Raw genomic sequence first — 19,555 nt, 5'->3', positions numbered from 1 at the left:
AGGTCCTGGGGATTTATCCACCTTTACCCATTTCAAGACATCCAGCACTTCCTCCTCTGTAATATGGACATTTTGCAAGATGTCACCATCTATTTCCTTACAGTCTATATCTTCCATATCTTTTCCACAGTAAATACTGATGCAAAATATTCATTTAGTATCTCCCCCATTTCTGTGGCTCCACACAAAGGCCGCCTTGCTGATCTTTGAGAGGCCCTATTCTCTCCCTAGTAACCCTTTTGTCCTTAATATATTGGTAAAAACACTTTGGATTCTCCTTAATTCTATTTGCCAATGCTATCTCATGTCCCCTTTTTGCCCTGTGACGAGTGGAGTGTCTCAGGAGTTGGCACTGGGCCCATTGCTGTTTGTTATTTATATCAATGATTTGGACAAGGATGCACAAAGCATGATTTGTATGTCTGCAAATGACCCGAAAATAGGCGGTACTGTGGAAAGTGAGGAAGGTTATCAGAAATTGCAGCAGGACATTGAGAAGCTGGGGAAGTGTACTGAGAATGGCAAATGGAGTTTAATTTGGATAAGCATGAGGTCTTGCATTTTGGAAAGTCTAATCAAAGTAGGAGTTTCATGGTGAATGGTAGGGCCTTACAGAGTGTAGTGGAACACAGGGACTGTGGAGTTCAGGTGCATGAAACCAAGAATGGGAAATGAAGATTTCAGACTGGGAAATAAAGGCGGCTTTTGGCTCACTGGGCTTTATCAGTCAGGGCATTGAGTATAGAAGTTGGGAAGTTATGTTGCTGTCGTACAGGATGTTGGTGAGGTTGTACTTGGATTATTTTCTTCAGTTTTTGTCACCTTGCTGTAGGAAGGATATTATTAAAGAGTGCAGAAGAAATTTTCAAGCATGTTGTCAATGGTCTGAATTGTAGGGAAAGGTTGGGCAAGTTAGGACTTTTTTTTAGAGTGGAGGAGAATGAGGAGGGATCCTACAGAAGCACATAAGATCATGAGAGGCAATGATAGGGTGAATGCACTCAGTCTTTTTCCCAGGACTAAAGGGTATCAGTTTCAAGTTAGAGGGGAAAGAATAAAAGGGAAGCTGAGGGGCAAAATCTTTTACACAGATGGGAGGTAACATATGGAATGAGCTGCCAGTGGAAGTGGTTGAGACAGGTACATTAACAACATCTAAAAGGCATTTGGACAAATACATGGATAGAAAAGGTTTAGAAGGATCTGGGCCATATGTAGGGAAATAAGGTTAGCAGTGACGGACATTTTGGTCAGCATGGACCAGTTTGGGCCAAAGGCCCTGTCTCCCTGACTCTATGAGAACCTCCTCCCTTGACCTATCAATGTCATTAGTACTAGGATGGATGATAACCGGATCCTTCTTTTCCCACCTCTTCTCCAGTCTTGAGATGTTCTTAAGTCTGGCACCGAGCAGGCAACACAGCATTCGGGACTCATGAGTAATTTTCCCTCAAGGCTGAGTGTCATGCTCTGAGAGTTCGCATACTCCAATCAGTGTGCCAAAGCCAGTTCCAGCACTGACTTCTGATTTTAGAAGTCACTGACACACAAAGACTTCTGCAGTCTGCACAGAAAAGTAAGGAATTGGAAGAACAAAGCTCATGGCTGCAGAGAACTGTATCTGTCCCAGATGTTCCATCGTCATATATTTACTCTCTTATTTCAGTCGTCCTTTCACAGTTGAATCATGGATCAGAAGCAGCTTAAAGGACAATATCCTGCATCAAATACTTCTGGATGTGGTACAAAATCAAAATCTCAACTTCTAAGTTACTTTTGCTCTTTTTTTCATTATTGATTTTTAATTAGCCCTGCTAGTCCTCTGCCAGACTCTCCTGCAAGCGGCCTGGAAACTTTATTTTCTAAATCAGTTGGTTCACTTGCAGAATAGTGGCCATGAGCCTACAACCTTAACCTGGTACTGACATTGTATGCTTGTTTACTTGTTGTAAAGGAGGAATGAGCAAACACTTGCTGAGGACATGCCTGACACAAAAGTACATCTATACAATATAAAAACTAATCTGACATGTGAGAAAAATAACGATCCTGTGATTGTTCCCAAATATCCTGATTTGGCTATCATGACAACAATGACAACTCAAAAGTACTTCATTGGCTAAAAGTGTTCAGTGTTCAGAAGAAAAGCCCAACATAAATACAACAAAATCAGAAAGTACTTGAAATGCTCAGTGGGTATGATGATGATGGGTCATCATCCACCTAAAACATTCAGTCTGTTTCTCTTCAAAGATCTAACCTGATTTGTTGAGTATTTCATGAATTTTCTGTTTTATTTCAGATTTCCAGCAACTGCAATATTTTGCTTTTCTAAATAAATGCAAACTTTCCTTCTTTTTAAAAAAAGGCATTAATGACAACAATTAATTGTACTACACATTCTACAAATTCATGCAGCCTATTGCCTTGCCTTTTTTTAAATAACAAATGCAAATTTAAAAATATCTTTCCCCAAATATTTTCTAACAGATTGACAGTGTCCAAGTGGATCAAGCTTGATCCTGATTGAGGCACATGTGTTGGCACTACAACAGCGTTCCAGTAGCTCAGTGGTTAGCACTGATGCCTCACAACACCAGGAACCAGAGTTCAATTCCAGCCTCGGGCGACTGGGTGTAGTTTGCATGTTCACCTCCCCCTCCACCCCCTAACCCTACCATGTCTGCATGGGTTTCCTCCAGGTGCTCTGGTTTCCTCCGACAGTCAGGTGGGTGGTTGTGTCACTTTGCCCATTGTGTCCAGGGATGTGCAGGCTCGGTGAATTACGCATGGGAAAAGCAGCATTACAGGGATAGGGTAGTGGGATGGGTCTGGGTGGGGTGCTCTTCAGAAGGTCGGTGTGGACTCAAAATGCCACATGGCCTGTTTCCGTCTGCAGGGATTCCGTGAGCTGATCCAATGGGAGAGGAATGACCAGTGAGAAAATCATCTGCAAACTTGCCACAGTATCTGAACCCAAAAGTCACGACAATCTGTATTCAATCTGAGAGGAAGACAGTATGGGAACTAGGGGTCAAGATGCCTTTGAAATTACTTGTGAAAATCCAGAAGCTATTTTTACAGAGGAGAATTACTGTACAAGATAACTTTTTGTGTATAACAGACAGGCTAATTAGGCTGTCACTTTTAATAAGAGGTATGTGTAAAAAAATTGAGATTATTGTTTTAAGGAGTAAAATTGGGAATTGATAATGATCTGTAAATGTGACAGATGAGGATTGATGCTTTTTTTAAGATACTAAATGGAAGACAAATGAGGTTAAAATAATGCACGTTAGTTTATTTTCAGATCAACAATTATACAACAATCAGTCCCTGCATTATAAGCATTCGTTTTTGAAGGGAATGTATTTACTTTGTTACGTACAGCCCAGAAAGGAAAGACATCCATTTTACAGTGCCTTTCATGACTACCAGTCTTCTCAAACCACATTACAGCCATTGTTTGGCTTTTTAAGTGCAGTCACTGTTATGATGGAGGAATCCATGCAACAGTAAGCTCTCACAAACAGGAATATGATAATAATCAGATCATCTTCTTTTGTAATGATTTTGAGGAAAACATGTTGATCAAAACACCTGGGATAATTTCTCACTCTTCTTCAAAATAGTACCACGGGATCTTTTATAGCCACTTGGGAAGGCAGAGGTACCTCGTCATAACCCAACACCCAAAGGACAGCAATTCTAATAGTGTGGTATTCCCTCAGAATGACACTGGAATGTCAGCTTTGAATTTGGTGCTCAGCTCCTGATGTGGGACGAACTCTGTGACTCAGAGGAAACAGTGCCACCAACTGAGACAAAGCTGACATATAAACTTGAGTAAAGGAACATCAGCATTTGTCATCCAAGGCAATGAATGCAGTGGCCTATACAATTGAAAGATCCCCAACCAAAGCGTAAAGGCTAATAAATCAGGTTGGTTCCTTTTGAGCTACCTGCACCATTGGGAAACTATCAAAAAACCATTTTGCCATTTTTATAAAAAAACAGAAATTCAGCAGTTATGTCATCATCTATGAAGAGAAACAGAGTAAATGACTGGAGTCTTGTCTGATTTCTTCAGAACGGAAGGCCACATTAATTGTGTTGCAATTACAGAAATTGCAATGAATACTAAAAGATTATTTCTGATTCAGAAACAAAGGCTGAGCAAGCTTGGAATTAAAGAGTTGTGTATTTCTCATGTTTCAATCTATGTTATAATTTTAATGATAATCGTGCAGTTACTATTTACATGTGGCTGCATGTTAGATAAAAGGCAAGTATAAATCAAGAGGCATAACTTTCCTGACTACTGTTGCAGACAAATACCCACCGCTGTCATTTATGCCGAAAGGGTTCTTTATTTTTATACGGGTGACTCAGTGGTTAGCACTGCTGCCTCACAGCGCCAGGGACCCAGGCTTTGCCGACAGTCTGTATGGAGTTTGCACATTCTCCCCATGTCTGCATGGGTTTCTTCCGGGTGCTCGGTTTTCTCCCACGATCCAAAGATGGGCAGGTTAGGTGAATTAACCACACTAAATTGTCCACAGTGTTCAGCGATACATAGATTGGCTACATTAGTCAGGGATTAAATGTAGGGGAACGGGTCTGCGTGAGTTACTCTTCGGAAGGTCAATGTGGACTTGTTTCCACATTGTTACCATCCTGTAGGGGTTCTATGATTCTATGAAATACATGATACTAAAAAAAATCACAATGTGTAAGCAATTCTGCAGATATGCCTCACTAACGTGTTCAGGAGAAGTGTTTGCATACAAACGACATTTGGATGCATCACAGTTGCACTCAAACTGTCAGATTTAAACTTTGGTGAATATTAGGAAAGTAGAACCTGGGGAAAACATGAAGACAGTTGATATTTGCATACAGCAGGGTTGCATGCTATTTCAGCTGAATTTCAGCTGAATATAATTTTACAAACATTGTATTCTTTATAGTTGACACATTTTCAGTAATTCATGAAACTAAATTTTACTAAAAGTGCCTATTACCCATCTCATCTTTATTGTTACAGTATCTGGGGATAATTTAACAGAAGAAACAGAATTATTTTCATGGAAATGCAAGTTAACTACATTTTCTCATCAGCAATGAAACACGTGAATTCTAAACATTTTTCAAAATGAACAAATTTTAGTATTTCCCAAGAACAATTATTATTATTTTTAAATATAAAGGCTCAATTTTTCAATTATAACATTTCTATGATGCTGCTTGCATTCAGAGTTGCATTCCAAGTTTAATCCATAGTTTATGCTGATATCAGTCCTTGATGTCAATGGACTGAATTTTCCCCACCTCTAAACAACATGGGCAATGCTAGATTGTAAAAGTGAGATTCTCATGTTGAAACCAAAAGGTTGATTTTCCACTCTAGATTTGAATGATGAGACAACAATCTCACTAGTGAGTGGCGAGAAGCTTGTTTCCATGTATTTACATCTCATTGCTACCTCTTCTCAGTGCACTGACAAGCAATCACCTATTCTTTCATGGGGCACAGAGAAACTAGATAGCAGCCATTCCTGGGATGGAAGTCAGAGCAGGTCACTACATGCTCCTCTAGTCCTCTATCTTGGACAGTAGTCCCTAGCATCTCAGGGCATGCTCCATGGATAGCACCTACTCAGATGCTCACAACATCTTTGCCTTGCCTTTTTGTGCTTTGCCATCTCGTTCAGAACTTACACACTCAGTACTTATTTTTGGCATTGACACAAAGCCAGGCAGCCTTCATGCTTATCAGCAGTGATCAGTTGAGGAGGTGGAGATGTTGCAGTGTGCTGTATTAATGTCATGCCTACAGTATGTTAACAGCAGCTTATGCAGCAAACACACTTTACATGCTTCAAGCAAATGGCCATGTCTCAAAGTCCTTGGGCAAGTCAAGAAGGGAGTGTCACCACAGTCAGTCAAGGGCGGCATCTCATCGCACTCCGGGTGCTTGGATAAGGTCAATCACCTGGGTGGGGTGGTCAGGATGAGATCTGTTTCACTGCAGTACTGGGATTGAACTATTATCAGTCCCGTAGATCCACTGCAACCAGCACAAAGATTAGCAGTCATCAATCGATAGTCCAGTCACCCTTCAGTCAATTGCAGGGATTGGACGCAATGTGCTGGAATGCAAACTGGATAATAATCGTGAACAGAGACAACTCAACATATAAAGTGGGAGGTGTTAGTGCACTGGAAGAACATAAATTACTATGGGAAAGAGAGAATCATTGACAGTTACCATTATGCTGGCTTTGACAGGGAGACAATGCAGTACGAGATGGTCATAAATTAAAGCAAATGGGAACATGTGAAAGCTCAGATCTGATGAGGTCAACAGTGAATGCAAAGAAGAAAGGAATATGAATGTTCAGAGGTGCCCTAGGTTGAGCCTGCGACTTACTCAGCAAAGAGTGATCTGTGTACCTTTCTATCCTTGTGCGAATCACAAACGTGTGATGGAAATGGAAAATAGCTGGAATCTCAGCCTGAGTTTTTGGAGTAAGTGTTTTCTTTCTGCCTGAATATGCAGGCTCTATTCATGAGCAATGTGACGCTCTTCAAAGAGTAATTTCATTAACCAGCTACTTAAATGATACAAGTTGATACAAGTTGAAGATAAACAAAAGCAGAAATTGCTGGAGAAACTTAGATGATCTGGCAGCATCTGTGGAGAGAAAGCAGTGTCACTGTTTTCAAGTCCAGTGGCCCATTTTCTGAGAAATGTCATGAACTCAAAATACTAACTCCATTTTCTCTCTACAGATGCTGCCAGACATCTGAGTTTCGCCAACAATTTCTGTTTTTGTTTGTTTCAGATTTCCAGCATCTGCAATTCCTTGTTTTATTTACACAAGTTGAAGTAATCACAGTACACTGCACGAGTAATGCTTACAGTGTTCAACAATGCCCTGGCCATAAGTAATCTTTACCACATCTTTGGTAATTTCAAATTGACCACGGTAATCTTTGTGAAACCATATTAAAAGTTTCACCTGCAGGACATAATTCACAAAGATCATCCAAGGTCTCACAGGTTATACAAGGGATTAGAGCTGATTTCCTTTCACAATGAGCTGTAAGCATTTGTCAACATGTGCTTATATGCATTTTGCCTTTCTGGGTAATGGGGTTCAGTAGTCTTGCCACACTTACAATCTCATACTTTGTTTATACTGCATGGCTTGTGCTGTACACATCAGAATAAGGTCCACTATGTCAAAGGTCCATGGAGAGGAATTCCATAGCTGTCCTTTTCAAAGTCCTTCATGTCCCTGTATGGAGGACTATGCTAAACTGTCACTTGGATGTGACGGTAACTGAGCAGTCAGAATTCACACACAGGTTACTGGAACTATGACCAATGGATCCAGCCACAGCAGGAATCTGTACTGTAGCCACAATGTGACGAAGGCAAAGAGAAATTGAGAAGGAATGAAGTTGTAGCTAAAGGTCCCTTCAGGACGCACAGAAGATATGGGAGGCACCAAGACCATTGTCCTACTTGCAAGTTCCTTTAGGTAAGCCAAGTGTGTTGCCATCACAGACCAAGAATGCCTTGGGCACCATCAAAGAACTTTGCTAGCTGCTAGCGCCAGACCTATAGGGATGGCAGCCATTCTAACCCTTGGTCAATAAAGTGACAAGAGGGCTATATGTTAATGTAATTGGCTGCTTCCAAGGATCCATTAGGGGCTTATATGGGATCAGTCAAACTTCAACCAACAAATGCATCAATGCTGTTAGCAATGCAATTTGTGCCAGATCTCTCAGTTTCATAACATTTCCCCATAAAGAGGTCAGTGCTACAGCCTGGGCAGTAGGCTTTGTCAATATATTTGGCGTCCCCTAGGTGCAGGGAAAATACCATATCACAATGCAGCTGTCTGCACAGGCGGGAAGGGTTGCACCTAAATGAAGCCCAGATCAGCTTTCTTGGAGCGGTTTGTCAGTGCTATTGAGAAGATTCAACTGACTTGGTAGGGCTATGGAAACCAGGAGTCAATACTATATAGTCATATCAAAGTACACATAATATTGGTAGGGGCAGAAAGCATGAATTGTAGGCTTTATAAGGTTTTAGATTGATTCAACATAGGAGGGAAAGAGTCTAAGTTGGGATTACTATGCATTTATGGAAGTGTGCAGTGATTAACACTGCTAAGTCATAATGCAAATAGCCGCACGGAAAAATGATGCTGCACTAACAATGGAGGCCTGTCTCAAAGTATATTGAATGTTCCTAGATACTAGGTGTTCTGCAGAAAAACAGAAGAAAGGAAAGCAATTTATTTCTTCTTAATTCTCACATAAAGATGAGCGTCACTGCTAAGACCAGCATTTGGTGCCCACCCTTAATTGCTTTTAAGAAGTGGTGAATGCTTTCTTAAACCACTGCAGTCCATCGGGAGTCCTTTAGGAAAATATTAGAATGCAGAAGACAGGATGTCCCAGAGGAGGACAGAGTCTAGTTGGAACTAAAATGATGCAGTATACAGGCCATCAACATATTGAGAAACAGATTTATTCGGAATTTACAGCAAATTACAGAATTATATCATAACTCTAATGGAGTATATTAATCATATAGACTGGGATAGTAGTCATATAAAGGAATGAGTCAAGAGTGTGGTGCTAGAAAAGCACAGCCGGTCAGGCAGCATCCAAGGAGCAAGAGAATCGATGTTTCAGGCTTAAGCCCTTCATCAGGAATCTCCAGCATCTCCAGTCCTCACTTTCTCCCATATAAAAGAAAGAGACAAGCAAGGGATCTAAGTGTGTGTACAAGGGAATTTTATTTACAGAATAATAGGCATCTGAGACAGAAGATATAACACAACTTCATTCTGAGATGCGCCAAGTTGATCAAATGTTAGTAGGGGAATAGTTAGAGGACAATGATAATTGTATCCCAATGTTTAAGTTGGCTATGTAAAAGGAGAAGGAATACCCCAAAATAAGAGCAATTAACGGACGGGAAACCAAACTCAAAGGGGTGAGAGTGGACCAAGCCCAAATAAACCAAAGTCAAAGACTGGCAGAGAAAACGGCAACTGAAAAATTAGGTGCCTTTGAACAAAAAATAATGTGGCTATGGCCAAAGCACAATAGCATGAAGGAGAAAGGGAGGAAATACAATTCAGATCTCTCTAGAAGAATGAAAGAGATAAAAATGAAGTATTAAAAAGTACACTTATGATAAATTACAGAAGCAAAGAGTGAGTGTCAGCCAACAAAAAAGGGAATCCAAAAATTTTCTATTGACCCATAAATAGTTAAAGGATATCAAAAAGAGAAGTGCAGCAGATTAAGGATCAAAAGGTGGATTTATGCATAGAGACATGCCACACCTGAATTTACTAAATAAGATGCTGACCTTAGACCAGATGAAAAAGTAGAAGAGGTGACGGCTCACACTGGAAGGGTTTAAATTTTGATAAGGAGGAAATATTCGATAGGCAGTCTGTACTAAAGGTTAATAAACCACCAGGACCAGATGAATTAAAAGAAATACACAGAAGGAAGCAAGAAGGCAAAGCAGAATTCAGGTCCTATTTGCCTAACCTCCTTTAAAATCAATAATGGCCTCAAAAGACCAGGCCTCTGGGGATGAAGGAGACAGGCACCAGGCAGTAAAAGAGATAAGAATGAGAGGGGAATAGACAACACTGGGCATGGTACAGGATACAGAGAACCAGATAGCACTGTGCATGGTGCAGGCAATCAGACAGCACTGGACATGGCGTAGAGTGCAGTGAACGAGTAAGTATTAGGCTTGGTGCCATAAGCAGTTAAACAGAGAACATGGGGTATGGTGAAAAGTGCAGTGAACCAAAAAAACAATGAGGATGATGTACAGTGTGCTGGGCAGGGTGCGGTGAACCAGACAGCGCGCTGGGCAGGGTGCGGTGAACCAGACAGCGCGCTGGGCAGGGTGCGGTGAACCAGACAGCGAGCTGGGCAGGGTGCGGTGAACAAGACAGCGCGGCTGGGCAGAGTGCGGTGAACAAGACAGCGCGCTGGGCAGGGTGCGGTGAACCACAGAGCGTGCTGGGCAGGGTGTGCTGAATCAGACAGCACGCCGGACAGGGTGTGCTGAATCAGACAGCACGCCGAGCAGGATGCGGTGAATCAGACAGCACGCCGGGCAGGGTGCGCTGAATCTGACAGCACGCCGGACAGGGTGCGCTGAATCAGACAGCACGCCGGACAGGGTGCGCTGAATCAGATAGCACGCCGAGCAGGGTGAAGTGAAGCAGAGAGCCTGCTGGGCAGGGTACAGTGAAGCAGAGAGCGTACTTGGCAGGGTACAGTGAACCAGAGAGTGCCCTGGGCAGGGTACAGTGAACCAGAGAGTGCCCTGGGCAGGGTAGGGTACAGTGAAGCAGAGAGCCTGCTGGGCAGGGTACAGTGAAGCAGAGAGCCTGTTGGGCAGGGTACAGTGAAGCCGAGAACGTGCTAGGCAGGGTACAGTGAAGCAGAGAGCGCCCTGGGTAGGATATAGTGAAGCAGAGGGCGTGCTGGGCAGGGTACAATGAAGCAGAGAGCACTGGACATGGTACAGGGTGCAGATTGCATTGGGCATGGTGGACATGAGAACCAGAGAGACCTGGGCAGGGTGCGGGGCATAAAGATCATTGGGCATGGTTCAGGCTGCACAGAGCCAGAGACTATTCAGCATGGTGCAAGCTGCAGAAAACAAGAAAGTATTGGGTATGGAGCAATGAACCAGAGAATGCGATCTCATGGAGAGGGATAGGAGCACACTGTATCGGAAACTATTTAATTAGGGGAGAGGGAATTGCAATGTTATTAGGGAGGAACTGTGGAGCAAATTGAACAAATATTCTCAGAGAAATGCACAAACAAAATATGGAGGTTGCTTAGCAAGCACTTGCGAGTGCTGCGGCAAGGTAGGGATGGTAGGGTGAAGGAACCTTGGATGTCTAGTTAACAGAAAGAAGGAAGCATACTTAAGGTTCAAGAACCAAGGATCAGACAAGGCCCTAGAAGGTTACAAGGTAGCCAGGAAGGAACTGAAGAATGGACTTAAGGAGAGCTAAAAGAAGCATGAAAAAACCTTGGTGGGTAGGATTAAGGAAAACCCCAAGGCGTTCTACAGTTATGTGAAGAACAAAAGGATGCTCAGAGTGAGGGTTGGGCTGATAAGGGATAGCGGACAGAACTTGTGCCTAGAGTCAGAGGAGGTAGGAGAGGTCCTTAATAAATACGTTGCTTCATAAATTAAATAGTGAGCAGGACTCTACTGGGACATTGTCCTTTGTGAGGTCAGTGTGAAATAGGCTGATATGCTCAAACATGTTGATGTTGAGGAGGAGGATGTGCTGGAAATTTTGAAAAACATGAGGATAGGTAAGTCTCTTGCAGGCAGACAGGATATACCCATAGTTACGGTAGGAAGCGAGGGGAAAATGGCGATGATCTTTGTGTCCCCATTGTCCACTGTAGATGATGGGAGGGTGGCAAATGTTATTCCCTTGTTTAAGAAAGGGAGTATGGATAACTCTGGGAATTACTGACCAGTCGGTCTTACATCGGTGGTGGGAAAATTATTGGAGAGGATTCTGAGAGACAGGATTTATGATTACTTGGAAAACCATAGCTTGATTAGAGATAGTCAGCACGACTTTCAGGGGGGCAGGTCATGCTTCACAAACCTCATTGAATTCTTTGAGGATGTGACAAAACACATTGATTAAGGTAGAGCAGTGAATGTGGTGCATATGAATTTTAGCAAGATGTTTGAGAAGGTTCCCCATGATAGGCTCATTGAGAAAGTAAGGAGGCATGGGATACAGGGAAACCTGGCTGACTGGATACAGAATTGGCTGGCCCATAGAAGACAGAGGATGGCAGTAGGTGGAAAGTATTCAGTCAGGATCTCGGTGACCAGTGGTGTTCTGCAGGGATTGGTTCTGGGACCTCTGCTCTTTGTGATTTTCATAAATGACTTAGATGAGAAAAGGTGGGTTGGTAAGTTGGCCGAGCTCAAAAGGTTGGTGGAGTTGTGGATAATATGGAGGGCTGTTGTAGGTTGCAACGGGACATTGACAGGATGCAGAGCTGGGCTGAGAAGTGGCAGCTGGAGTTCAACCTGGAAAAGTGTGAAGTGATTCATTATGGAAGGTCAAATTTGAATGCAGTTTACAGGGTTAAAGGCAGGATTCTTGGCAATGTGGAGGAAAAGATGCATCGTGGAGTCGACATCCATTGATACCTCAAAGTTGCCACCCAATTTGATAAGGGGTTGTTAAGAAAGTGTGTTGGCTTTCATTAGCAGGGGAATGAGTTCAAAAGCCGCAAGGTTGTCCTGCAGCTCTGTAAAGCCTTGGCTCAACCACACTTGGAATATTGTGTTCAGTTCTGGTTGCCTCGTTAAAGGAAGGATATGGAAGAGAGGGTGCAGAGGTGATTTATCAGGATGCTGCCTAGACTGGAGGGCAGGAATTATGAAGAAAGGTTGAGTGAGCTAGGGTTTTTCTCTTTGGAATGAAGAAGGATGAGAGATGACTCGATAGAGGTGTACAAGATGATGAGAGGCATAGATAGAGTGGAGAGCCAGAGACTTTTTTCAGAGGGCAGAAATGGCTATCACGAGGGGGCATAATCTTAAGGCGACTGGAGGAAAGTTTAGGGGAGATGTCAGAGGGAGGTTCTTTACACAGAGGGTAGTGCATTCATGAAATACACTGTCAGTGGTGGTAGTAGAATCAGATACATTAGGGACATCTAAGCGGCTCTTGGATAGGCCATGGATGATAGTACAATGAAGGATACGTAGTTAGATTGATCTTCAGATAACAGATCGGCACAACATTGAGGTCTGAAGGACCTATACTGTGCAATACTGTTCTATGTTTCTAACACTGGGCATAATGCAGTGAACCAGAGAACACTGGGCATTGTACAAGTTGCAGAAAAGCAGACATGGCACAGGGTGCAGATCATATCTGACATGGTGCAGGCTGCAAGAATCAAGAGAGCACTGGGCATGGTGCAGTGAACCAAACACCATGAGGCATGGTGCAGACTGCAGAATACCACAGAGCTTTGGGCATGGTGCAGGGTGCAAAAACCCAGACCACGTTGGGCATGCTGAAGGTTGCAGAGAACCACAGAGTATTAGCATGGTGCAGAGCACCAGAGAGCACAGTGCAGGCTGCAGTGATCCTGAGAGAAGGGGACAATGTTCCAGCATGCTCTGGCACATTCAGGATGGATTGAGTGAGACTTGATGCACCAATCTAAGTGCCAAATCTGAGAATAGAAGTATTGAAGCTCTTTCAATCTTGATGAAGCACTTGGGTGGAATGTTGGGTGATGTTAACAGTGTCTGAATTACACACTGTTCTTCAGGACTTTTTCTTTACCTGATCTATATAAAATACAGCAAGAGCAAATATTTTATGTAATACGTTGAAAGAGCGGAACTAAAGTGATTGTCAAATCACATGTGCCAGCTACAAGTAAATCTAAACACTAACTACTGAAAATATCTGATTACTACTTTCACTGCTTTGCAACTATTGGCACACTGATAAGAAAGTCTAAAGGAAAGCAAATAAAGTGAAATGTAACTAAATAAACAGAGGAAAATTTATAAGAGAATGAGGAAAAGTGGGAAAAATGGGAACATGTGGAAATATACTGAAGAGAAACCAAGAGAGGAAATGGGGGACACAAAACAAAAAGTCAGAAAGAGGAAAGAAATAGAAAAGTAAGAGCATAATGAATAAAAAATACAAAAGTAGAACATTGGTTCTCTTTTCTTTTGCAGTGGACAAAGGTAGAAGGCAAAGGTGGTGCAATCTAAAGGAATCGGCAGCAAAACTAGGTTCAATTCCAGCTTCGGGCAACTGTCTGTGTGGATTTGCACATTCTCCCCGTGTCTGCGTGGGTTTCCTTCGGGTGCTCCAGTTTCCTCCCACAATTCAAAGATGCGCAGGTCAGGTGAATTGACCATGCAAAATTGCCTGTAGTGTTAGGTGCATTAGTCAGAGGGAAAATTCTTCGGAGGGTCAGTGTGGACTGGATGGGCCAAAGGGTCTGTTTCCACGCTGAAGGAATCTAATCTAATCGAACTGAAAGAGTCCCAGAGTCATTCAGCATCTAAACAGATCCTTCCGTCCAACTAGTTCACTCTGTGTTCCAAAACTAAACTATTTCCACCTACCTGTATTTGGCCCATATCTCTCCAAATCTTTCCTATTCATGTACTTATCAAAATGTCTTTTAAACATTGTAACTTGTACCTGCATCCATCACTTCCTCTGTCAGTTCATTCCATTCACTAACCACTGTGTGTAAAAAAAATGTTGCTCATGTCCTTTTTGAATCTTTCTCCTCCCATCTTACAAATATGTCCCTTAGCTTTGAACTCCCCCACCTGAGGGAAAAGACCTTTGTTATTCACCTAATCTATGCCCCTCATGATTTTATAAACCTCTATAAGGTCACGCCTCAACCTCCTACACTCCAATGAAAACAAGTCCCAGCCTCTCCTTATAACTCAAACCCTCCATTCCTGCCAACGTCCTGGAAAATCTTCGTTGAACTTTCTCCAGTTCAACAATATCCTTTCTTTATCAGGGCGATCAGAACTGAACACAGTACACCACAAGAGGCCTCACGATATCTTGCAGAACCTCAACATGTCGGCCCAACTCTGATACTCAAAAGGTCTGAGCATTGAAGGTAAGCACGCCAAACAAGTTCTGAGAAATAAAGAAACTACAAAGAGAGAGAGGTGAACAGAAATGGTGACGTATTGAACATTGTAAAGGGAAAAAAATGAGAATATGAGCAAACAAAGGGAAAGGAAGAGAAATGGTACCAACAGCATGGAGAAAGTCGCATTAAGATAACAAAATTTACCATCCTTAAAAAGGCAAACATCTTACATGTTTCTTGGAGCCTATTGTTCGCTGAGCATCGACCATTTGGAATGGAATATACATTTGATTCTTACTCTGCATAATGTCTACTTCCCAGACACATTTGAATAAAGGCAAGTTATCCAATAAAGCAAAGTTACAATATCATATTCTATATTGTTATAAATTTACAGGCATTATACAATTTGTCTGTAGCATTACTTTTTGTTCTCTAAAAATAGTTTACATTGGTAAAAATTAAGTGAGACGAATAACCAATAATATTTGGTGTTGAAATTGCCAGCAGATTGTATTCTCAAAAGCCAATACAGTTGCAGATTGCACATAAACATCTGGAAGATCTCTACTGCTATCTGAAGAAACGGTAATATGGATAACTGCATCACTAGCTCCCAAAGATGACGAATAGATCCTTGTCGTGTACATCCGTACACAGCTTATCCAATGATGTCACAGCTTCAGATGTGTTCCTGACTTGGAGAGTTGGGATCTTAAGAGCTAATGTAATTAGACAATCACTAAATTAACTCAGCTGCTGCATTAAGAGGAATCAGCTGGAATTTATTCATACAGCAATTAATATCGCAATAAGGGAGTCTATTACCCAGCCAACATGGCTGTGTTTTCTAAAATAAGTAGCTGATCAGAACCATGAGAAATATATTCTTTATTCTGCATTTCTTTTAAACTTTAAAATGAGAAATAAGCTTTTATGGAGTCACACACAGCTGCACTCTAGGTCAGTCACAGTCAATACAGGCTGCTAAAACAATATTTTACTCTAAAAACCTTAGAACTAATACGGTTGTGCTCGTATTTCAAACATATTACAAGCTTGCAATGTGAGTTATCATGATGAGAACTCCTAACCACAGCAGCTATGATTTACTGAGTGGTTCGCCTGCTGACCTACTGAGACTGGCTGGGAAGAGCACAGAGGAAAACAAGGAACAGAGAAATTTGGATCAGAACTCTATATAAACACAGTGCATAATATAACATCACAGACATTAAGCCCCATGTTCTTGCCAATACAGTTAGGGGGAAAAAAAACATTGAAGATTATACAATACAGAAACTTTTAAAAAAATTTGAATAAGGTGGAGTGTAAATGGTGCTGACAATGTTGTAACTAAAATAATAAACAAAACACATACAAATGCATAGACATCAAAACCTGCTGTTTCTGCATGAATAGTATGGGAAATTCACATGGTTGTTTAACAGATGCCATCTGCAAATTTTCTTAAGGGCTCTGAAAATTATAAAATCTTGCTAGCGCTTTACCTAAACTGCAGGAAACAATTTACATCAATATTTAAACTGAAATCATGGTAAAGGAACATCTCTTTCACCATGCCATTAGATATTTCTGGAACGATAGTGGAACTTAATGGACACAATAAAAATCAAGCAGATGCCTTTCCCTTTACAATATCAGCTCAGCTTCAACATTATGTGCCTCAAACTGCCATGTCTTTTTAAACCGCAGTTGGTCATAGTGAATCTTTTTTTTTTACTTATACCAGCTGTCCATTGTAAATGATTTCAGATCAACAAGATTTATGCCTGAGCTAATTTAGAAATCAAATTCCAGGGAGAGCAAAAGACAAAAACAAAACATTCCCAAAACTAGAGAAGTGACAGGAAATAGGCTGGCCCATGTCAGAAACTAAATTCTGGAAACATACCTGGAACATCAATTAATCTTTTGTAAACATTTAAAAAGGCTGCCTCTGCTTCTTTGCTTCTTTTACTTAGGGCGTCGATCTGAAACAAACAATAAAAATATTCATTAAAAAAAACCATTACTCTTTCCTTAAAACCACAGACATTGACTATATTTTAATTTAATTTTAAATTAATGTTTTAACTATTTGTAAATTTAACTTTGTAATCTCCTCCAAATCTACAACCTTTTGAGTTATTTGCACTCCCCTAATTCTGATGAATTCCCAGGCATAACCATCATCAGTGGTAGTGCGTTCAGTTGCTCAGTCCCAAACTCTGGAATTCATTTTGTGTACCTCTTCGTCTCACTTTCCTCCTTTAAGATGCTTCTTCAAACATATCCCCTGACTAGAATTTTGGGCATCTGATCCAATATCTCTTTTCCTCAATGTTTTATAACGCTTCAGTGAAGCACCGTAGGACATTTCACTATATTAAAGGCACTATACAAGTTGTTGTAGTACAAAACCTTTGCACTCCCAAGTTTCAGAGGAAAAAAAACTGTGTGCATTCAAATCAGATAATGTTATTGAACATTTACAAATATTCCTATGACGACAACGGCAAATGATAATTTGCACGTAAGCATGAACAAATCCAATGGACATCCATAGCCCAACACTCAGAAACAAGAAGGGAAGAAAAGATATTCAAGTTCTGATCTTCAGAGCCACAAAGGATATTTAATCTTTATTTTCCCCTTTGTACTACTACAGACCTCCCCCTCTCAGTATATACCTTCTCTTCTTTGTCATCGTTCTGAACTTGCTTAAAAACTGTTCAGCATTATTATCTCCCCAGTTCTGAAGAAAAATCTTCAAGCAGAATCAAATACACTATTTACTTTCTCCTCCCTGCTAGCTTGCTCAGTGTTTCCACCATTTTCTACTTCTTTGACAATATTATTGCTAAAGGACATTAGGGACAAACGTTGGCAAGCAGGCTCACAAACCAATTATATTATTGTTGCTTTATACCTCAATTCCATTTACCCATTGTTGCTTCCTATCCCAAAAATCTATCAATCTAAGTCAGGGAGTCTTTTTTTGCCATGTTAGTGTCTCAATTCTCCCAGGTTGGCCAGATATTATCAAAACTAAAAATAAAATTCCATCACCTAGTTGAAAATGATGCTGGTCATAATGGATTTCAGTAACATTAAGAAGCAAGAACATCAGCTAGTTCTTTTCCAAAAACAATTACTCAGCAGCAAATCAGCTGAACAGCTGTTGAAATCCCTAAGTAACCCAGCCACACAAAAACATTTCTTAAAAAAATTCATTAGCCGTTCTCTCGCTCTTCCTCCAATATGGCTTTACTGGTTTTCCAACCTGACCAAAAATCGTCCAACCAAAAATAACTGAAGCTGATCATCTCCTAGATCTGCAATTCACGCTGCCCCACACTAAGACTTCAATACTCAGACAGATAAGATTGACGTTTAGTACATTCAACAACGTAATAGGTTATTAAGAGAAACTCATACCAGTCAAATAAATGCCTTACCTAGTAAATGTTCTTTCACTGTCGGTTTAATCTTTTGCCAATTATAAGGCATTTTTGAAATGAGTAACTCATAAGCCTGACTAAAGGGATGCATAATGTAAATGCAAGACACCCAGTTCTTGCTTTCTGCCAGGAATCATGAAGAATTTACCAAACAACTTTCTAACAAACAGAAACAATAGAATAATGACTATGTTACTGGACCAGTAATCCAGAAAAGTGAACTAATAGTATGGAAACATGAGCTCATAAACCACATCATTTGATGAATATATAGCTATCAAATTGTTACATCTGGTTCACTAATTCCAGTCAGGAGACAAAATCTGCTGTCGTTACCCAGCCTAGCCTGAGTGTGAAATCAGAGTCACAGCAATCACTCTGAAAAGGCCTTGCAAGCTACTCAGTTGCACCAAAACACAGAGTACCGTCCAGAAGGATGCCTACCAATACTTTAAGGCCAATAAAGTCCACATTACATGAAAGAAAATGAAAACCTCCTCTTTGCTGATTCTCAAATATTTTTTCAGGAGCCCATTTGCTTAGCATCGCAACCAAAAAAATTTCCATGATTTGGTGTTACCATATTTTTAGCCAACAGACAGTTCAGTGGTGCAGGGAATGTAGGAACATTTCATGGTGCTTTATGGTGGCATCAGTAATTACATTTTAATTAGATATAACCTTTTATCTAACAAACAACTTCATTTGTGTGTTAACCCTGAGAAAAATAAACTGTGAAAACAAAACAGCTGCATGCCTAAGCGGCATGAAAGTGACTATCAGGAGAATGTATAGCTTGTAAAATGATGCCACATCTCTGATGGCTTAGTAGCCAAATATAGCACTACACTGAGGAGAAAGTGAGGACTGCAGATGCTGGAGATCAGAGCTGAAAATGTGTTGCTGGAAAAGCACAGCAGGTCAGGCAGCATCCATGGAGCAGGAGAATCGACGTTTCGGGCATGAGCCCTTCTTCAGGAATTCTTCAGGAATTTTATAACTTTAATCATTGAACCAGAATTTGAAGATTCCCTAAAAAATGATCATTACTTTTTATTGATACTTTTTATTGGGTAAAGCTTCATCAAGAATCTTTCAGACCTGAGACTGTAAAAACCTTAAGTACTTGCACTGAGAAGTTTCAAAGCAACCAGAAAACTGACACTAATTGAAACTGCTCCCACTCAATTCTTTAATGGAGTGAATAAAATATTCTAAACTGCTCTGCGTGGGCCAGAATAAATGAACAAAAGACTCTGTTTGACGTAATCACAGGACTGAATAACTCCCTGGTCTCAGAAGAAATATATCTCATCTCATACACAATGGAACAGTCTCAAAGTAATTCCAAGTATATTCTTTCTAGTTTA

At 41.0% G+C, this 19,555-nt stretch overlaps 1 protein-coding gene across 5 annotated transcripts in view; it reads right to left on the bottom strand.

The window, feature by feature from the left end:
• The window catches only part of LOC122564179 (protein CASP-like), a 601,305-nt gene that overhangs the window by 309,269 nt on the left and 272,481 nt on the right, over positions 1 to 19,555 (bottom strand). For all 5 annotated transcript variants that reach the window (XM_043718857.1, XM_043718858.1, XM_043718860.1 and 2 more), the window contains one exon: positions 16,637 to 16,715. In XM_043718857.1, coding sequence (XP_043574792.1) covers positions 16,637 to 16,715 — 79 coding nt within the window. The remainder of the gene's footprint in view (positions 1 to 16,636; positions 16,716 to 19,555) is intronic.

Source organism: Chiloscyllium plagiosum, chromosome 28 (genome assembly GCF_004010195.1).
Source record: "Chiloscyllium plagiosum isolate BGI_BamShark_2017 chromosome 28, ASM401019v2, whole genome shotgun sequence".
NCBI lineage: Eukaryota > Metazoa > Chordata > Chondrichthyes > Orectolobiformes > Hemiscylliidae > Chiloscyllium > Chiloscyllium plagiosum.
The sequence above is the reverse complement of the archived record's forward strand: the minus strand, read 5'-3'. Positions and strand labels throughout refer to the sequence as shown.